Source organism: Dermacentor silvarum, chromosome 11, assembly GCF_013339745.2.
Source record: "Dermacentor silvarum isolate Dsil-2018 chromosome 11, BIME_Dsil_1.4, whole genome shotgun sequence".
Classification (NCBI taxonomy): Eukaryota; Metazoa; Arthropoda; class Arachnida; order Ixodida; family Ixodidae; genus Dermacentor; species Dermacentor silvarum.
In genome coordinates, this window is record NC_051164.1 from 29,283,104 (window position 1) to 29,305,029 (window position 21,926).

Here is a 21,926-nt window from a genome sequence, read left to right on the forward strand (position 1 = left end):
TAACCAAGTGTATTGTACTTCACTGCTAGTGTAAGTTTTTGGCAGTGGCGTAACCGTGGACATGATGCCTTTTTAAATGTGTTTTTTTCGACAAGAGCACTCATGTAACACAAAAAAACAGGCAAGTTTGCACTCGGTCGCACAAAGCTTAGGCACAGCGAAGCTTACTGACTGCTGCTGCTAGGTATGAACTTGGTTGCTGCTAGGTCTTAACTTGGTTTAACTTAACTACACATGTAGGAAGGTATTCTCGAGCAATCATTTTCGGAGGTACCTTCCCTTTCGCGACATTTCGCGTGACTAGCGCTGGACGCGTGGGCGCCTACGAGCGACAGCGCTCCTGGCATGCCATAAACGCAGGCAGGCTAACGAAGGTTGGCACAGTGGCACGAACGCTGCTGCTTGCCGACGCCGAACGCGTTGGAGGCTAGCCGTTCGATATCAATCGGCCAGCTTCGCTGTGTGTTGAGCTTAGCGCGGCCTAGTGCAAGCTCTCGCCGCCTTTTTTTTTTTTTTTCTCCTGGCTCAGCGCGCCACGGAGAGAAGAGAAGCAGGGGTCGGGAAGGCAGGGAGCTGGCGAGGAGGAGACCGTGTGCGCATGCACACGGTCTCCTCCTTTTCCGGGTTGCCATGGCTACCACGGCTACGGCAACAAATTACGGCTGGCTTAAACAGCTTCGCTGCTAAAACACGTCTATAAGGCATTGTGGTTAGACGAACAGCCACAAGATCTTGCTACTACCGTTGTTGCTGCCTTGCGCCTCTTCAGTAATCCATTAAACTGAAAACGGTAAGTTTGCAGACAAGCTAATACTCGTTAGTGACTCCGTTCCTACAACTGCTGCAGCTGCCTTAAGTGAGTGCAACCACAAGAAACACATGCCGCTCTCCTATTTATTATTCTATGAACAGCACCATCGCGCCTAGCCTTACTGTTAAATGTCAGCAAATTTTGCTCTGCATCATGTCAACATAATGTCGATGATGCCAGGTATGAACGTTCTGAACCAGCTTTAGCATCAAATTAAAACATGTTTCGGAACCTTAATACTTGCCAAGTACCAACCTCTTATGTGCAAGGAGCACGTGGTAGAGTTTCAACAACTCAGAAAATATATGTTCAGAACTCATTTAAAGAGATACTAAAAACAATAAGTTCAGCTGTATTAGTAAATTTCACTTCTTTCTTAAGTGCCTAAAAAATCAGGCTTATCAACCGACGAGGCTCGATATGCCACAATAGACAAAAGCGAATTACAGGTGGACACACCACCACCGTGAAGTTTTGCACCAGTTCGCCATGACGCAATGAATTTTCAAGGTGTCTAATTGGGTCCAATTACCTGTTTTCCATTAATGCTAGACCACTAACACTGCATTTAAAATAAATTGTACAATCCTTTTTCCGGAGATTGCAGAGCCACACATATCCACAACAATTACCACAGGGCCAAATTTTACATTTAAATACATGGTAAATGCAGAAATGCTCTTACTACACAATTTCCGTACCGATTTTAATTAACCTCCGTGCTGAAGATAAATTCTTCCGACTTCTAAAAATTTTTTTTAGGGCTTAAATTTTTTTTTCAAGAATCGCCAGAAATTTCTGTATCAAAAAAAAAAAAAAACAACTGAAGGACAAAGTTTACAAATCTATCAGTCTGCGCAAAATCTAGACACTGCCGTTCTGTAAACTCATCTCTTAGTAGAGCATGTGAAGTGAACAAAGTTGATGCATGAGTTACAAGCTTACACAGAATTGTTACAATGTATACGAGAAATTTATTAAAATGTATTATTAAATTATGGGGGTTTACGTGCCAAAACCACAATCTTGTTATGAGGCACGCCGTAGTGGGGGACTCCAGAATAATTTGGACCACCTGGGGTTCTTTAACGTGCACCTAAATCTACACAGGTTACAAAGTTTCACCCTAAAGTTTCGGACCAGTTCGCCGTGATGCCAAGTATAGTTAACTGTGTACCATTAATGTTATATCATTAACATTGCATTTTGAAAGAACGAAGGACCCAGCATTGTAAGTCTCGAGAGCATTTCCTGTGCTGAAATCACCCAAATGCAAGAAAATACATCAAAATCAGTGATGTCACACTGACATACCGGTGCTGAGGTTTCAGTGAAAAGTTCTAGAAAGTTTGATCTTAGTTTCTTTTTTTCTAGTAATGGCCGACTGTTTATCACCAAATGAACCGCAGCGCGCTCTGTCGGGGAGATTGAGGAGGTGCACATATCCGTCAGCATTAGACGGTGACGAAAATAAAGGTGTGCGATTCGTGGCGTGTTCGTGCCACGAAACGAGCTGACGTCGTTTTACTGGTGTGCTGTCCTCATAACATAAAAATATAGTTTTTGGTGTTCTATAAGTCTAAACTGATTTAGCATTGCACTTTAGTGCCCCTTTAAGAATACAAGCACACACTCTAGAATAAGCAATAAACTGCAAGAATAATCTGCACAGCTACACTTGCAACAAACTCTGAATATCCAATACTACCTATGAATGACAGAAGTTGCGTCTGCCAATGAAGACCAGCATCCATACTGATGCACTGTCTTGGATATTGTTGCGAAACTTTTTGCAGTCCGGGTAAGTGTCGTTGACCCTCACAGGGTTTGCAGAAGGTGTGCAATAAACCATCTCAACAAAACCGACCTATTACAGTGGAACCTCGCTGATACGATTCTGCGTAATACATTTTCCAGGAAGATATATATATATATATATATATATATATTTTTTTTTCTTTTCCCGATAATATGGTTTGGTTGGACAATGCATAGGATGATACGATTTTCGGATGATAGGCTTTATTTTCCGGTTCCCGTGAAGATCATATCATCGAGGTTCCACTGTAGTAATGTCCAGTGCTAAGTCATAGTTGCAGTTGCAAAAAAAAAATGTTGTGGGCTGAGTTCACATCGCGGCACTGTTAATGTTTCAACCAAACACAGCAATGCCGGCAGTAACCCAGAATAAAATGGACAGCTCACATTTATCACCATGTAAAAAAAAAAACAGTCATGTAGAATGTATAAGCCGGTCCCCCGAGTTACAGCCGTTCCAGGCTCAATACCAATGTTGTAATGCTTCGAAGGTGACCAATACCAGGCTCATCCTTTAATATAGCAAACAGCTTTCTACACAGAAGCATTCGGCTATTCACTTACATTGATAATCATTGTCGATAGTTCCTGCACAATTTTAAAAAAAATTACAGCCAAGTGAAGCTATCTGGTTCTTACTAACAGACAAATCGAGCCATTCGGTTCCTCTTATTCTGACCCATGAGAAAGGGAGAGAGGCAAGGCAGTCAGCAAGAGCAGAAACTTACTTAAAGCTATACAATGACCTATGAGGGATGCTCTGGAGGTCTCCAGATTAAGTTTGATCAGCTAGGATTCGTCTACTGCACAACCAATGCATAAAGCGCAAATGTTTTTGCATTCAAGGCAGAGAGCTGGGCTAGTTGGAATTTAGAGAAAGACGCATTCCAGCACGTAAGGAAAATTAAAAGAGGTGCAGAGACAGAAGGACGACAGAAAAGGTAGAGCACTGGACTTTTTCTGTCATCTTTTGCCTGTGCACATCTTTTCATTTTTCTTACGCACTGGAACGTGTCTTTGTTTTCGCGTTCCACAGCCGTCATAGTGCAGCCACTACGTTTGGGAATCCAACCCACAACTTTGTGCACCAGCACCTGAATGCCATCGAGCCACCGCTGCGTGTCTCCGACGCATGTGCAGAAGCTGCTTTCGTAGCAGAAATATTTCACAAATTCATGCTTGCATTTAATTTTTTCTATTCTATCTGATTCAATTGACAATTCAACCTTTTTTTTACGCGAGAGCGTCAAATGGCTCATTGAGCAAAAAAGCCGGCGTCTGTAGCAGCAAAATGGCACCTAAATTCCCATTGGTTGCGACGGCGCGTCAGGAGCGCGCCTTGATGGAGCAGAGCGGGTGAAAGGGACACCTGCTGCCGCAATAGTGCACCAGGTGTTGTGTGAGGGGAGATGGCATCACTGCGATGCCAAATCACCCTCACTCTTGGAAGCCTGTGTTATCCCTTGCCGAGCAAGCTCTCAGCTGAGTTCTAACTGTGCCTCGGTAAGGTCAAATCAAAACGTGCCAAGCATCTCAATGCGTTTGCTTGCCCGCGAGGAGTTTATAACTCGAAGGACCGCTCAGTGGCGTTCAATTCGACATTATTGTTTTTGCATTCATAACTCGTAGCAAGTGCTTAGGCGTCCTCGGAGTTCTTTTTTTTCTTAAAAAGATTTACCTCAACGCCAACTCCAACTTCTATACTCAAATACATGTGAAACATTCCAATAGGGGCTAGCCGCCTGGTTAGCTTAGATGGTAGAGCGGCTGCCCGGAAAGGCGGTGGTCCCGGGTTCGAGTCCCGGACCAGGACGAATTTTTCTTCAACTGCGAGGCTTTCTTTCGAGGAACCCGGTTGGGTTTCCATTGTAGCAATTGCTACATTTGGGTGGATGTTTCAGTTTCCCTTTAATGTGAAACATTCAAATGCTCGTATATTAGAGAATCTCTGAACTGACTTTAATGAAATTCTGAGCTTACGGATAAATTCTACTGACGCTTTTCTGCTAAGTGATATTTTCATTGAGGACCCCAATTTCTTTTTTTTTTTTTAACAATTGCTGAACATTTCAGTTTCAATGAATGTGAAGGGAATGTGTTTACGAATCCATAAGTGTGCACAAAAGCCAGACACTATCGGCATTCTGTAAACTGTACCTGTTAGCAGAGCATTTGAACTGAATAAAGTTGATGCACGAGTTAACAGCTTACATGAAATTGTTGCAATGTCTACGAGGATCTTTTTTGCCTAGTTACAGAGCTGTAAACTTCACGCTTTTTTTGACATGTTTATGTACTATATTACACAATTTTGTCAGAGAAAATCGTGGCTTAAATAAAAAAAATTGCTCCCAGTCTTTTGATTTTTAACTTTTTCTTTGAAATGCAACAACCCTTTTTGAATTTGGTACAGTTTACACTGAGCAAAACAATGTCTCCCTTCTCATGTATTTACACGGGTACCCTCAGACCGCCATCTTACTGCAATTCGACAGCAACTGTTCTGTATGCACATGCACCTAGGCAGACTTTTTACAGGGTTGCCTACTTGGAAATTCTTTCCGTCTACTACAGCCACGTGATTTCAATAGCTATGCATTTGTTATATACTGACATTATTCACAGCAACAAGATCGCCATCTCTAAATGCCCCAACTTTTGCACTGATACCAGCCATCATGGACAGTCTTCTTTTTTTTCTCACTGTGCCAACGAATTCAATGAAATACAACCGCTAGAACCTAAAGAATTTTTAATCCATTTGTGGACTTATTATTGGCTCAATATCACAACTCATTGCCCTCATCACCAATATGAGGGTGAAAATAAATATATATATAAATAACAGCAGCCATTACACCTGTGCGTTTGCATAACACAATGTTCCGCGCTTTTCTCGTAGCAGCGTAGACGCCACACAGCAGCTCTGCAACAATGTGAAAGAATTTAAGCGTGTCTGTCAACGAAATCACTTGGTGTTGGCCATACCACAATGATGACATCATCAATATCCTCAAGTCAACAATAAAATCAACACAAAGGCAACTTAACACCTACAGGAGCATTAGCTTGAATGTAATCACTCATGCATAACTTGCTGGCAATGTCAATGCAGTGCAAAGGACAAAGATGCACAACAAGTGCATGCAACAGAACAAGCATTCACTTTAAACTAGCATTCCCAAATGCAGTCGTTCGAAATTCACACGTAAGGGAAGAGTTGGGCCGCGGACCAAAAAATTTGAAAAAATCTTCAATGTTTGAGGAATGGTGCTGAAAACCAGTACTACATACATGTAGTATGTATTACATATATTATGTATATCATAAGAAGCCAACAAACAATGACACCAAGGACAACACAGGGAAAATTACTTGTACTTTTGATTTAAAGAAAAATTTACTTGTACTTACTAATTGAATTAAAGAATTTTCTTTAATTCAATTAGTAAGTACAAGTAATTTCCCCTATGTTGTCCTTCGTGTCATTGTTTGTTGGCTTCTTATGATATGACTAATAAAAATCGGGCCCCTCGGTTCCCTTTCTTCTCATATATCATGTATGCAACACATGCATGCATGGACGCACGCACTCGCATTAGACTTTGAAGTTCAAACTCGAGAAAGTGTTCTTATGAAGCCTAACTTCAAAGTTTTGCCACCCTTGTTCTAGGGTAGGCACATCAACAAAGTTGCTCTTACGGCACTCCTTGAACCATACAGAAGCCATTGATACCCTGAAAGTGAAATCTGAGAAACTGATCATTTGAAAATCTTCGCAGAAAATTAAAGAAACACATAAAATTAGAACCCAAGGTGATAAAGGAAAATGAATCCCATATTCAAGATGAGCACATAGCATTACAAATATGTAGCGCAAGTTTTCAGCACCATAACTTGATGATGAACTCGATGAGCAAAGATTTAAAAATATATATATATTTGATCTAAGGTCCCCCTTCCTCTGTAAGCACTTGTTTTACCGCATATTGCTTCCGTCTTTTGTCTTTAATGCTGCATCAATGTTGCCAGCAAGACATAACAACTCACTCATATCACATTTTTTTGTGTCACACATCCATATTGTGCAAAATGCAATAGATTTCCTTGTTTTCTTCCAATGTGCAGCTTTCATTTGCAACTTCTTTTTTACGCAGTTTTCCTGAGGAATGCCAGCGAGAATTTTCACCTGCTAACAGCTTCACCCATCATCAACAGCACCCGTTGAGCTGCCCGCAAGAGCCTGCCTCTTGCCTCCACTTCTCAATGAGCTGCCACCTCTGTCCGGGTAGCGTGTTGAAGTATTCCTGCTGCTTCGCAGAGTAGCGCTCCTCGACATCGATGACGTCGCGATAGCGTCCATCACGCCACGAGAAGTTGAAGAGGCGCACAAGGTTTGTCCGTTGGTCGTCGGAACAAACAACATCCACTGGCTGCCTCCGTTGGAGCTCAAGTGCGGTGACGTTGCGGAAAATGAACACAGCCCGGAATGCAAACCACCCGCCGTACCGTGGGTGAATGCTGACTCCAAGGAGCCTCTGAAAGAGGAACATCAAGCACACGAATTAGTGCTTTGCGACGAGGAGCTTTAAACAAACTCGGCAGATACCAGAAATCAATTTTATACGCATCACCCTTTTAAAAGGGCCCTGAAACACCCCTCGGGCTTGGTGAAATAACATGGTCCACGAGTAGCATACGCTGCTGTGAACATCTCAGTCAAGTTTTGCTGTCGTACGCGGTGCATGGAGCTGGCAAGCAGAGTGCGAAGTCAATTTTTTCTCAAACACTCCCGTTTCAACAGATACCATGATCCTCACTCTTTTCTGGATGCTTTATTTCGTAATAAAGCACATTCCCATACGCAGCTGCTATTGGTCGCTGCAGTCGGCTACACCGCCACGAGTCCACTAGCTAAGTGCACTGGGGCTCGCTGAGGACCACTGTGTTCGGCTTACGTTCACCTTGTCATAGGCACCAAAATCAAAAGTCGTGGTGGCGTCTACGTTAACATCCAAAATGAAATTTGAACTCCGCGCCATGGTGACATTTTCAAGGTGGAGCGTTGTGGCCCCACCCCACTCGGCTATAGCCTTCGCAGTGCAAGGCATTGAAGAAGGAACGGGAGCACAGCGGAAGCCGTGTTTGATTGCCAATAACTCCGCTTCTGCTGAACACATTGAAGTACTTTTTGTGGCAAAGTATTTCTGAAATAGCCTATTTTCACTTCAAATGCCTTTCTCCACTTCGATAAAAAGTGGTTCAGGGCCCCTTTAATGCACCTTACTTCCCCACTTTGGTGTCGATATCTTCCTATCTCATCTCTATCGACTTACTGTGAGCGCACTCCGCAGGTGCACGTCTGAAAAGTGAGAATGTGCGCTCTTATAGCCGACAATGAAACACACTTTTACACCTGAAACAGATGTCTATGCAATCGTGCTGTAGCTCATTCAAAATCGGATATGCTTAACCCCAATTCCACACTGCCAGCAGGGCAAAACAGCCTGCATTCAGTGAAGCCTTTTTTTTTTTGTAGCATCCGAAGGTGCAGACACTGTGCTCGGCGCCAGTGTTGTCGTGCAAGAACACATTATTGCAATCAGTATTCTTAGCTTATTCATTGTTATTGCGCAATTAACAGTACAGACCAATGGGAACAACTTGAGCTCCTTAACAACTTGAGCTCCTTTGTGTCGGGGTGTTTTCCTTCCTAGTTAGTGTTCCTCTTGTACCTGTTAGTTTGTGCTGTACATAGCGCAATAACGACTGTTGTACACCAACTAGTCCAATTCATTGCTCTGTTATTAAATTCTTAGGCTAGCCTAATTCCTGCAATACAGATTGTAAATAAAGGTGTCTTAAGCAATATGGTGTGTAGCTATATTGCTTGATTAATAATCACACTAATGTCGACAGTCATCACAAGATGGGTTCTGCTGGAATTTCTTTTCATACTTGGACAACAAGCAAACAAAGGACACCAAGCAAACAAAAGAAAATTATTTCTTTTGGGACTGCTCATTGCCAAGGATTCTTTGCATACATTCCACTATAGTAAGAAGAATAAGTGGATCCGATCCGCAGGGATTAATTTTTTTGTTGATTACAACTATAGTGTCACGTATGTTGAAAAGGAACTGGCGGTGTTTATCGAGAGCAGCTGGCTCCTGAAAACACGTCGGTGGGACCTGGCTATCGAGCAGGGTGGGTAGCATGTGCCCTTCTTTCCTGTGCTCGCCTCGTCTCTTGCATTGCGCCCACTACTGCAGGTGTCATTATCCCCCTTTCTCGGAAAGAGCCTTGGCTTGATACTCTTCCGAAGAAAGAAGGAAAAAAAAAAGAGATATATGCTCAAGAGAGATGCTTGCGTATAGACCACAGAGACAGATATAGGAAAGTCAAAAGTCCAGCAGTAGTGAAATGTGACGTGAACACCATAAACAGCTTCCGATATAGATGGCGTGGTATGGTTGTTTGGTGGCCCTCTAAGTGGCCAATGATCGATTGAATCTCAGCATTGTCAAGCTGCCGTCTGATCAAGTCCGATGCGGTAATGCAGCCCAAGAAGCTGTCATCGTCCTCGGACTCTAGACTGACAGATTCGGCGGGTGCACACGACAGTGCATCAGGGAACTAGGTAAACAACGAATCCCTGTCAAACACGTCTCTAGTGTTGTTTTATTGTGATAGCAATTATATGGACACTCCAGATGCATTTCTGCCATCGTTGTGATGTTCTGTATGAAGTCCAAGAGAGATAATATCGTCATTGCGCGCCATATGCCTATGTGTGAGTGAAAGCGTGCGAGGGCGAGCCGATGATGGCGGCTCAATTTTGTGCGCACAAGGAAGGAAGTGCCCCGTCTTCCATTGCGCACAAGGCACAGGGGGAAGGGAGGGAGGGAGGGAGAGAGGGAGGGGGGTTCTGCTCTAGCAGCGGCTGCTATGACGTGGCCGCGAGGGCCCTCTCTTCAAAACGACCTGTGATGGGGACAGAGTGCGCAGAGCGCTCAGAGCTTCGAGTGCACTGTGTTCTTGCCGTTTAGTTCACGTTGAAGTGAGTCAGCACGAAGGTCAATTCGTGCGCTGCTGCTGCTACGTTTTCTCACTCGAGTGTTTTGACAGCGAGTGTGCACGATCATCGAGTGAGATGCGTTCATGTTTGCTTGTGTGTGCATGAAACCATGCTTGTTAATTTAGTAAGCGAATGTTTACAAGTTTATACCGCCGATAAAACTACTATCCTTACTTCCTATAGCTATACCTGCTATCGCAATCGATGCTTCGCCTTTTGGGCGAAACTGCGACTTTTTTATGTAATGTCTTTAAAAACTAAATAATGCCTCCCAATGAGGATGTGTTAGATAAGTTCATCACATAAGTTGTGAGCAGCTCTCTTTGTCATTATTTGTTCTTCTCAGTGATTTCGCTTTCTTATATAAAATTTTTGTGTCCCAAAAGAGACCACCTGCTTCTGCTAGTTGTTTGTCAAAGTTACCAGGAAATTCCGACCTTGGGTGGCAGAGCCACAAAAACCCTGATTTGTCCCCAGTTTTCCTCTTTAACAGTAACCCCCGATCTTTACTCCCCGAATTGGAAAAAACTCAAGAACGAAGGATTAGGTCGTAATGAATGTCACCTTTTTTGGTGGGAGTTCTTCGTCAAACTGCATGCCCCTACAGCTGTAGTAGTGCACAGCACCAGCAACGTGACCGGCGGTCTGCATGATGACCTTCGGTCGCCGGTTAGGGTGCAGTTCAAAATCTTGAATCACCTCCAGCACATCACCAGGAAAAGCCTGTGGCAAAACCAAATGCCCTGAATACTTACAACAACAACAACTTTATTTGCATCCCATGGGGTTAAAATTAGGGTTGTGCAAATATTCGAAATTTCAAATACAAATCAATAGTTCTCGCTATTTGATTATATTCGATTCGAGAGTTGACTATTCAAAGTTATCGAATATTCATTTTGTCCGAACATTAAGATATAGAAAGAGTTTAAGTGTACAGGAGAAAAGACTGATGCAAGTGGAGTCTTTTGAATGATTCTGCTGCAGGAGAACCGGGGTTGTTACGCAGATGCACAAGATTGTGAGCGAACGCATGAAAGAAATAATTTATGCAGAATAGTTTTCAGTTGTTAAACACTCATGTCACTCGCCTTCGGCAGCCTACAAACTTTCTCTCCAGATTTAGGCAAATCTACTTTGTATTTGGCCGATGTCACTATGCTTGGATCCCTTTAAAATGACGTGCAGTACTGTATGGTAATGTGTTTCACTCCTGCAATGAGTAATACAGTTCTAGGTGCGTTTGCTGACGCACTTTTAGTTTGTTGAATTACTGTGACTGTCAAAGTTCTTCAGACACAGTCACATTTCCTTTGTTCTCAATGACAACCTTTTCAAATGAGCTATATTGCCGTTGATACCGGCATTAGATGTATCAAATAACGTAAATAAGCTTTTTGTTGCCAAATACATTACAGAGGGGCTTTACGTTTTACTTTGTTCAGAAGTGACAAAATATCCTATTCGATTTGGTATTTGAAGCCTGTTTTTTTTTTAAAGATATGTATCTGATTTAATGCAAAAATTTCGCTATTCACACACCCCTAGTTAAAATACGTGACGCTGTAGAACAGCAGAGAAAGGAGTCAGATGAACAGCTTGACAAGGTGAGCACTGTATGAAAATGTGTGCAACAATCTCGGTAAACATCTAAAAGGAAAAGGAGTACTGTCAAGAAAAAAGAAAACGTCCTCACAAATCACTCAATGATAAGGCAACAATGCAACCACATGCTTCAGTTAAGATGTGCACAAATAAATGTGCAACTTATTGAAAATGCATCTCGGCTCAATGCCCTTAACACTTAGCATGTGATATAATCAACACATTCACCCCACACTGACCTGCAAAAAGCATCAAAGTTTGAACAAACAGAAAGAGCACATCTGTCACTGGCTCACACTATTGCCAACTCATGGACATTATTAAGCATCCCCAGCACTTTTAAGAAAGGAATAGGTAGGCCAATCATTGTTCTTCAACCAGTTTCAACCTTTTTGAGTTCCCAGATGTACGATTTAAAACACGTTCACCAGATTGCAAACTGTTGTTCAGGAGCACACTCGACACATGTTCTGCATCTTTGAGGAAAGAAATGCAATTCATGGTGGTCCGCAGCAGACCACCGTCAGTTGCACTATGTGTGTGTGTGTGTGTGTGTGCATGCGTGTGTGTGTACACACACACATGCGATTTTTTCTAGTTTTACACTATTAATGCTAATGCACAAAAAATACCATCAGAGCATTAGCCTATCACAATTCGTCACATATGCATAACCTCGTAGCCACTCGCAGAGATAATCAATTATTTCTTTGAGAGCATGACAGACACAGCCCACCAAATTCTTGTGCCATTCCCCCACCTTTTGTCCCATCTCCATTAGCCGAACTTCTTGCATTAACAGGAAGCTTTATCGCAGAAACGGAGAAGTAGTTTTTTCTTTGCATACACTGCAGAGAATTTTATGAGATTTGTTGCATTGAATGGAGAAAAAGATAAAATCTACCAACTGCCCATCAATTTTTAAGAAATATTCCTCGAAATTCAATAAAAGAATGAATAATCTGAAAAACTGAACTTTATAATTCCATAATAAAATTGGTATCTCAATTCACAAGTTGCCGTCTGCATTGCAAATGCTATTCGCCCCGAGATCTACAAGTGGCGCCCTCTCGCATGTGACGTTCATGGGGGGGGGGGAATCCGCTGCCGCGCTGCGCGCGTGCTACGTGAAGGCAGCTTGAAGCTGTCGGCCGTCCTGCTCTACTCGAGGTTTTGAAAAGCGAGTGTGCACATTTTTTTACCAGTATGTATGGAATGTTCCAGGACACGATTCCCTGCGAAATCGAGCCCAGTAGTCCTCACCACGCTCAGTGTGGATTGCTCTTGGCGTCGTCTGCTAGTCTCCGTGTGTATACGTGCGTGTACTGCGTTGGCTTCTCGTTATTGCTGTTCCGTTTTCATGGCGCACTCATAATGATTTGACGCCCATTTTATGACAATGAACTGCGGGATTCGGCCTTCAGCTACGGTACCTGCAGCTGTAATAGTGTGCTGTCTGTTCCGCGCGTGCTGCGTGTTCGGTCGCCCACTCCGTTTGCGACAGACATTCTGATTTTGTTGCTGCCCAACGCATTAAGTGTATCATGAAAGAAGTTTGATGCCATTCTTAAGAAACTAGGAGGTCACTGCGGTACGTTATGCATGCACTGCTTTAGTGGCATTGCAGCAAAAGGGGGTCTAGAACGTCTGATACAAGGCCAGGTAAAATTAGTGAGCAAAACAAAATTACGTAGTCTTGTGCTGCAGTACTGACCGCATAATTTTTAATTAAAATGAATTACTTCCACCGTGACACAGCTCACCCCTGCATGCTAGTCTGCACAGCAGTAACCCTTTCTTTCCTCGCTCCTACTGTGGGTAGCGTGCACATTCCCCGGGCTAGATTTGCCTATAGCGATGATAATTAGCTGCTATCGCGTAACAAAAACGGGTGACAACCGTTCCTTAGACCCCCGTTTACAATATATTTTGCTCTGTAAGCGGGCCATACCTATTCAAGACTAAACCAAGAAAATTGATAGGTTTATAGGTTTGCTGGCAACTATATCGAATAAGTTGCTGGAGCTCTAAACACACAAAGAAAAAGAAGGGGGGGGGGGGGGGAGACAGGAGGGAGGCAGATGTATAAAGGCGAATGTTTACAAGCATTTCTGCATTTTTTATCATATTATTTTTATTATTACGCTGATAAAATAATGTTTTCCGAATGGGTTCCAGTAGTCAAAAAGTGTGTTGAACGGAAATAGTATTATGCTAACCTAAACAAAATAAAAATTTTTTGCATTAGAATACGGTAATAAGATTTATTTGCAAGCAAATAGAGTAAAGCATGCTTGGCAATTGGGAACAATAGCACGTGGTGCCCCACTAATGTTCAAGGTTTTCATGTGCCGCTTTTCAGTAAATAAGACTTTTGTTGTCAGAAAAAGTTTTACATTTGGAACACCAAGTTACTGGAATTAGAAGCAAAATGTGAAATTTGCGTTCAACTACAATGCCGCTTCGTCAAAAAGGTTTTGCGCATGAGCCCTGTGATCGTGCTTCATTTTCAAAGCTGTGACGATTCTCATTTACTGGCTCGGATCGATATTTTATGACTGAGTCACGAGATTGTGTCCTTGCCCACGAGAGGTGGGGTCATATGAAAAATAAAGATATACGTAAAAAATAAATCCTGAGATTTTATGTATTAAACACACCATATGATTATCAGGCACGCAGTGTAGGACTCTCGATTAATTTTGACCACCTGCGGTTCTTAAGCGAGCACCTAAGTCTAAGAACACACGGGCGTGTGTACATTTGGCCCCATTTAAATGCAGTCGCCACGGAAGAGGGCGAATCAGCGACTTTGAGCTAAGCAGCGCAACGCCAGAGCCACTGGGCGATCACATCGGGCGGTTATGTGGAAGATACATTTAACATACCTCATAGTGCTGGCAATAATCATCACCTAGCAGAAAAAAATACAGATGGTAATTGGAGAGCGCTGGGCTACGTGAGCACGCAGTCAGAGTGCGAGCAAACGCATGAAAATGAAGCTATCCTAGCCGGAGCGTAGCAAAGTACAAGGGAGAGTCCCCCCTCTGATGTCACGGGAGCGCCGTTCGCAGCACCGCCATAGGTAGCGCACGAGGTCAATTATATAAGCCTTTGCAAAACTCTCACAAACATTGCAACTATTTGCCTTAAGCTATCAACTCAAATCAAAATTGTCCATTTCAGATGCTCTAACAAATGCAGTTTACAAAACAGCATTATCTTCTTGACATAGAGTTGCGGAGTTGTAAACATGATTGTACTTCAACATATGTTTTCTTATCTTGTCAATATTCAACAACTATTGCAAAATCTGAGACACTAAATAAAAATTCTGGTTCATAAGGTAGGTAAAATTCAGCTTTATCTTTTTTAACTGCAAAGAATTTCATTTAGATTGGTAGAGCAGTTGTCTAATGATTTCACATGCATTTAATAAAAAAATTTAAATCTGCTCCAAGATAGTTTCCTCTTAATGACCCTTGCATTGCTAGTTAAGGCACACACATCTTTGACAAACCCCAGTACACTCACGAGCAATTCATCACGGGAAAGCCGCACTGAAGACAACAGAGGAACCAAATGAAAGGAACCTGAAGACGAGTAATTGACACGCAACCAACAACTTACTAAAGACGTGTCCTCTATACACTAACTAGCATAAGTGGTGTCGCTTTCGTGGGATCTAGAGTGCTCTTGATAACAAAAGAACGACGGCACATGGTAGTGTAAGACAAACGAATAGAGAATTCATTGCACTTTCTATGCAATAAGTCAGCTAGCCAAAGTACAATGAATTAGCATGTCAATGGGACATGCTGATGAATTGAGTAAGTTCGATTCACCACACATGGATATGAAGCGAGTAATACATGCGCCCTGCCAGACACCCACAGTCACGTTCATTAACGCTAACGAGTCTTGTTAACGGAGACACGTTTGAGCAATCATGTTCATCCATCCCTGTGTCACACACCAAAGCCTTTCGCTGGACAGTCCCTTGAAGTGTGCTAACAATCATGCGCGACGTTGACCCCGAGTCAAACTGGAGGAAACAAGTTCCTCTCATGTGCTCGAGTATCCACATTGTCAGATGGCGCTCGCATCAGAACACTCGCACCATCTGTTGCCGAACTGCACAACTACCATGCCTTCAGCCACCGCATGGGCTATTCGGGAAAGCTGTATTCTAGGAGTGCGAAAGCCACGTGAAAAAAAAAAAAAAAAAAAAAACATCAGGGGACACAAGAGAGTTGAACGTCTCCACACTATACAAGGATGAATGTGAACCAACTTGCCTATGTTCCAGATTTGCAACTAGTACTTTCAGTGCAAGAAACAGTGAAAACATGAACTAACAAGCACTGTTGGTTTGTATGTTTTGACAACGCTGCTATTTGATTTCATAAAAAGCAATTACCTGTACACCTGACAGTCTGAGCGGCCAAAATTCATTGTAGGGAGTTGTGCAGACTTACCATCAGCTTTCCTTGACCGAAAAAAAATAAATTTTCTCAAAGGCAGCTGTTTAAAGAATGCACAGTCGTTTCTGGACTCACACCGCAAAAGCAGTTGTATCAGACAAGTCTGTTTTGTGCATTTGCGTTTATGCCTCGGCTATAGGAGCAAGTTGTTTTCTTACTTTGCGAGTTATTTGCGTCACGCACTAACAAACACCCAGTTAAAAGTTTAGTGCTTGTTAGTTTGTGCTGTCCTAGTCGTTTCTAAACTAAGAACAGCAGCTGTGGAGTGCCGACTGGCCTGAACATGTATAATGCCAAGTTATACTCAAGCTTTGTTTCGTGAGCAATACTCATCCCTGTACACTCAAGCGATCCTTAACTCGAAGCACATTCTCAACTTCACCAAGTTGAGCACAGCACCACCCCTTGACTGAGGAAGACAAAACGATTCTTAAGAATTGCTGTGGAGTGTCAATGAAGTGCAGTGCCCCCTTTTGACGAGGGGCTGTGTTGCCATCCACACTCTCAAGTCGAGGTGGAGTTAGAAGTGGAGGGATGTTCTAGAATACAGAGGCCAGACTCTGAACAATCGCTTCATATAGTACCAGCACTAGATCCACGAGTTGATCATGATGTCAAGAATCGCCCAATATGTGCAAAGGAGCACCAGGCGCATTCAATACCAATGAAGAGCGCATGCTCAAATGTTCTGGAGGCATTCTTTGTGGTGACATGACCTGTTCCATGGGGCAGAGGACAAAGATGTCATCGAAGCAAGTTGGCAACCCAACGTCCCATAAAGAAAGACGTGAAGTGCAGACAGGGGTGACTAAGGTTCCTAGATCAGTTTCATGGTAGTGCCATTCTCCCTTTCTCACTCCCTTCCTCCTAAAATCTCCTCTCTTACAAGGAGCGCCGCTAGTGCCTCCAAAGGTTACAAATCTCTCAGCACACGAGCAAAAACAAATAAATTCGTTTCTGTCGTATTACGAATTTAGTATCAATATTTGCTTTGAAACTGCATTCCGTGCAGCAAGTCCTCATGTTGGCAAAAACCATGCTAGTACATAAAAAAATTCATGTCCCGTGACCACACTAAGCTGTGGCGATGGCAACGGGCGGTCCAAGCAAGCAGGGAGGACCGTGACTCAGAGGTGCCGGAAGGAGGTTCAGGCCGCTCCCATGGCAACCATTTCCCATGTGGCGTCCCACTGCACCTAATCAGGTGGGGATGCCCGCAAGTTGGGGACACTGCCGGCCTTTCCAAGTGTTGAGGTCCCATAACGGCCGAGCACCTGCCCGGGAGTGCGCTTGTACCTATTTTACCAATAGGTACCCAACAGCAGCTCTGATGTTTTCAACAAGAACGTCTGTGGTCGGAAAAGGGAGTCTGGCAGTCCCATGCCACAAACTTCCCTTCGGGTGGGTGTCCTAAGTGTCTAGAACTCCCATAGTTGCCGAGCACAGGGCCGGGAGTGTGCTTGTACCTATTTTACCAGTAGCTGCCCAGCAGCAATACTCATCTGCTTCCCAGAGCTGCAACAGATGCTCAAATATTTCACCAAAGCGGTGATGAGAGAAGGGGAACTAGGAGACCTTCGTAAATCTCCATAGGGCCCCCTTTCAAGTTGAGAAGCCATATAAACAACCGAACACCTGGCATTTGGGGCGATGGCGGGAGAGCACAAGGATGAGGAGGATGGCAACTAGATGAACGAATGGCACTACCTTGAAACTTGTCCGAGAACCTCAGGGGTGACATGTGACAGGCGCTATCTGGTTGGTTGTCAAGGAAACTGTGGTAACAATGGAACATTTGTCTTTCAGCCACCAGATGACAGCAAAGTAGAACAGAGCAGCATTAATATAGGTTCTTTTCTTCGATTTTAAAGCTACCTCTTGCGCAATGACACTTGCCAAGCTAATCGCAGCTTAGCTGGTTTTGCAGTGAGTGTATGAAAAGGAAATGCATACAGGTTTCTGTTGTAGCTTCGTGCTTCAGTCGGGTGAACAACAATTTTTTCCCTTTCATAAACTTTCCTATTGCTTGTTGGCTCTTCCACAGAACTGATTTGCCATATAGAAATGTAAACACAAACGTCAAATGTAAACACAATCCATGTGCAACAGACAAGCATCATGCAGTGTGCAGATTTCACGCGTCATTTGAATGATGACTTAGAGTAGCTAATACATTGCAGACAAAAAATGAAGTGTCTCATCTTGAAGTCATTAGACGAACAATTTTCCTGTAACAGCTTAGCACTGCTTTTATCGTAAGTCTCACACCATACAACCAGCTTGATTGCCAATCTTGTAATTAAAAATGGAAGTAACTAAACGAACAGCTTCATCGTAAGATCAGCTGCACAAAACCTTGGAACAAAGAGAGGCCATCGTTTTAAGGAGGCTCTAGCATCTGCATCTTCACACTTATTTGTGTTTTGGTTGCACCCAAGACATTTTATTATAAACAATGTTTCAGTTTATTACTCTGTTTCATCCATAGTAGACAAGGCTGTGGAAACTACAAAGGTAGTGTTGTCACAGAAGTCTATCCCCGTGCGGTTGTTTGTGGTGACTCATTGCACAGTTGTTCTTGATCTGCAAATGTTTTCCACAAAATAACTACGTACTTCATATATTGCAACTACAACTTGTGAACGTAAGGTTAGGCCAAGTCACATAATATTTATCCACCTTTGTGATTCTAGTATGTGGCATACCATATTTTGGTCACAAGTGCAAGCAATGCGTTGTGGCCACTGGTCACAGAAAAGTGTCACAATGCCTTAAAAAGTGTTGGCTGTAAAGTGCCTAAAAGATATATTTATTAAAACTACGAATATGAGTGCGGTGAAGTATGATGCGATCATAAAACATACTGACGGCTCATGAATGCAGTCTCTCTGTAGTCTTTGTTGTGTTGCCTGCTATGTATGAAAATGACAATAGGAAGCAGATGCAGAAGTGTGCATTCAATCCAGAAGCAACTTTCCACACAACAGTCTAAGATTGAGTGTGTAGACGACATTAGGGGAAAAAATGAGGCCATGTGATGTTACAACATGACAAAGCCTACTGTCCTGGTAAAAAAGAGGGAATGGTGGCTGATCCAGTGACATATTTTTATACCAGATGTCTTAAATTTATGCAACACTCTTTGAATGTGCAATGGGCCAACAAGAATCATGATGTTCACAGCTTTAGATAACACAAATTCAATTGGCAACGGTCAGCAAGCCCAAATACAACAGACGTGAGCATTGTAAATACTGAGACAATATTGTTACTTCTTTTAGACATCTCACGCATGAATCTATACATATTCATTCATTTTTAATATTTATTCATTTTTAATAACCCAAGTGTCCACAGAGCATCATCTATGGGGTAGAAAGCAGAAAATGGCTAGAGAAGCAGCAAAATATGCCACCAATACAATAAAAGTGAAATAACATGATACGAATCAGTGTGCACTACAAAATGGCAGTACAAAATGGACAACAGTTACATGTCTGTAAATAATACAATAATGCAGTGAACTAAAAAAATAAAGCTGAAAAAGAAACGCAGAGTATAAAGCAATTCATACAAGCAATTAAGGAAAACAAAACAAGCTGTAGACGAAGCAGCAGCTGACTGTGTTATTCTTGGCATTATTAAAAGCAATGTAATACGCACATAAGAGTGGTAATAGGTTGATTATCAGAATAGATAATGAACGCCAAACTTTCATTGCTAGATTTCGTGCCGGAAACTCAGTATCGGTACGTTAGTGTGGCATCACTGATTTCAACATATTATTTGTATTCAGGCTGTCTGTTGACCAGCAACACCTCTCGAAACTACTGACTTCAGTATTTGGCTCTTTTAGATTACAATGCAGCCCACCTTACCAATGAAAAGTTGACTGGTCGGGCTGAGCAAATACTGTCAAAATCCGTGCCATCACGGTGAGCTGGTACATGCGGGAACTACAACCCGGTGTCGCTGTCCATATTTTAGCTTTCACATCTTTTCTGCCTTACCAAGCCTCAACTTGCAGTAAGAGTGGCTTTTTTGACACTGCAGAAGAGTAATTTAATAATAGAGTTCCCAACTTATGATGCTTTAAGGGCACATTTCTGCTGCCACATTGGATATGTATATTAAAAGGACTTTCACAGTTGGTGCATACTTGACATGATTAAGAAGCGCAAATAAACACACCACGGAAGAAAAGGAGTGGACAAGGGACAAGCGCTACTGTCAACTGTTTATTTCACAGCGTCACCATGAATTAAATATACGATTCGCACATGCGCAAATGCGTTAATGAAAACAAAGATAGGTTTGACTATGTGATATATACCTCGAGAAATTTTATTTCTTTCACATACAAAGAAACAGAAGGCTCACTGATGCAGCCCTCCTCCCTCTTTCCTTATGTGAAATATTTTCAGTAACAAGCGGGCTTGCTCATTCCAACTTTTGAGAGCAACCTTCGCTTCCCGAAACAATGCCTCACAACCACAGGAGTTCATGTGCTCTGCCAGGTGTGTGCATTTATTACTTCATTTGTTCGAGGCATGCTTCCGTGTCCCACTCCTTTTCGTTTGTAGTGTGTTCGTTTTTTGTACTCTTTAATCATGTTAAATCTATATATATACTCCATGAGCATTAAGCTGCAGCAAACCATTAAGATGCTTTCAGGAACAGCTGGTCCAGGTGACTGGGCCGACATGCTCCAAAGAGTTTCGCACAATAAAATGCACATAATGGGATGGTGGTGCGAGTTCCAACGTTCGTGGAAAGAAAACGTTAGCCGACGATATGGAAATCAGCAGCCATATCCTAGAAGCCTCCTTATGCTTTAAACTACAAGCAATATTTTACCCTTGTGACTGCATAAGTGCTTCCACTTGGTGAGTTAGAGGGGTACTTGCTGGAGTTATACCAAAGCTGAGCTGATTCATGTACTATTCGCGTGTCATAGTGTATGTGATGCTGAGCACAGAGTTAGCATCAAGTTCACTCTGCAAGCTGTCCTAACTGGGCAACTGTAAAGCGGCCAAGCACTTCTCAATAGCGCTCATCTCTACACTTAGGTCGAAGGGCCATCCTAATGAGAATAAAAATTTGTTCATTCATGTTATATGTCGCTATTGTCCTAATTTACACTGCAGCAGCCAATCACGTCGCGCGAGTTCCACAAACAACGCTATTTGTGTCAAATTTTGCACATAACTCTCAGGGAACATGACAACGCTGCCACAGCGGCCTTGTTCAATGCGGCGGCATACAGCGCCAACAGCTGCTCACCTGCTTGACTCTGGCGAAGCACGCAGTCATGCACTGATCGTAAGGGTCCTTCAGCGAAGAGTTCCGGTTGTCCAGGATGAAAGGCAGGAATGCCTTCTCAAACGTCGACGGCGTGCTGATCGCCACGAAACACAGAGTGTCCGGGTGGTACGGGAACTCGAACACGTCCGGCACGCACTCGTTGTACCACGAAATCTGGAAGCACCGGCGACACGCACAGGTGAACGACTGTCGCGCGCTGCAACTCGGCATATCTCTGGATCCACACGTAATCTTGCCGAGACGGAAAGAAAGCTGCACGTTATCGGGAGTCGTCAAAACACGACGTGGCCTTGAACCGCTACGCGTACTGTGGAGATTTCCTCCAAGAGCTGAAATTCAGAGCAAGCGCTTGCTCCCGCTGGTTGAAGGTTGGCCTGTCGTGAAAGGCTACGCTTCAATACGCCGCTAATAATTTTTTTTTCTACTGCACGAATTGCACGGTTTTCACCTAGCTCCATCAAAGTGTTACTGAATATGGCCTTACCTTGAAAGGGTATGTTTCGATGCCCACGGGTGACAGAAGCTGCTCTAGTACAGCAGCTATGTTGTCGATCTGCATCGCAACAGGAGCTCTGTGGTGCCCCTTTATTAAACGCGCTGGTACTTCGCGGCGTTCTCCTGTGGATACCGGTCAATGGCCAAATGCGCTTCAATAAACCGCCGCGCCACATGCGCACACGACGACACGCGAAACACGCGCTGCGGATATGCCGGGTGCATGAAGCACGGCACGGCCTCCGAGAATGAGCGCTTATATCATGTGCTATACTCGGAGGCAATACACAGCACAAAAAAGCTTAGAAAT

The 21,926-nt window shown here is 43.2% G+C and overlaps 1 protein-coding gene across 3 annotated transcripts; it reads right to left on the bottom strand.

Moving 5' to 3' along the window:
* Positions 1-1,616: 1,616 nt before the first annotated feature.
* On the bottom strand, positions 1,617-21,809 carry LOC119433119 (cyanocobalamin reductase / alkylcobalamin dealkylase). 3 transcript variants are annotated; one of them, XM_049658954.1, is made up of 5 exons: positions 21,606-21,809; positions 21,080-21,352; positions 10,272-10,430; positions 6,819-7,167; positions 1,617-5,555 (listed from the first exon to the last, which is right to left on the bottom strand). In XM_049658954.1, the coding sequence occupies exons 1-4, from the start codon at positions 21,678-21,680 to the stop codon at positions 6,841-6,843; spliced, it is 834 nt and encodes a 277-aa protein (XP_049514911.1). In that variant the 5' UTR covers positions 21,681-21,809; the 3' UTR covers positions 1,617-5,555; positions 6,819-6,840. The 3 variants fall into 3 exon arrangements, with proteins under 3 accessions (XP_049514911.1, XP_037556189.1, XP_049514910.1); XM_037700261.2 differs by having other exon boundaries at positions 1,617-7,167; positions 21,080-21,274; XM_049658953.1 differs by having other exon boundaries at positions 1,617-7,167.
* Positions 21,810-21,926: the final 117 nt, after the last annotated feature.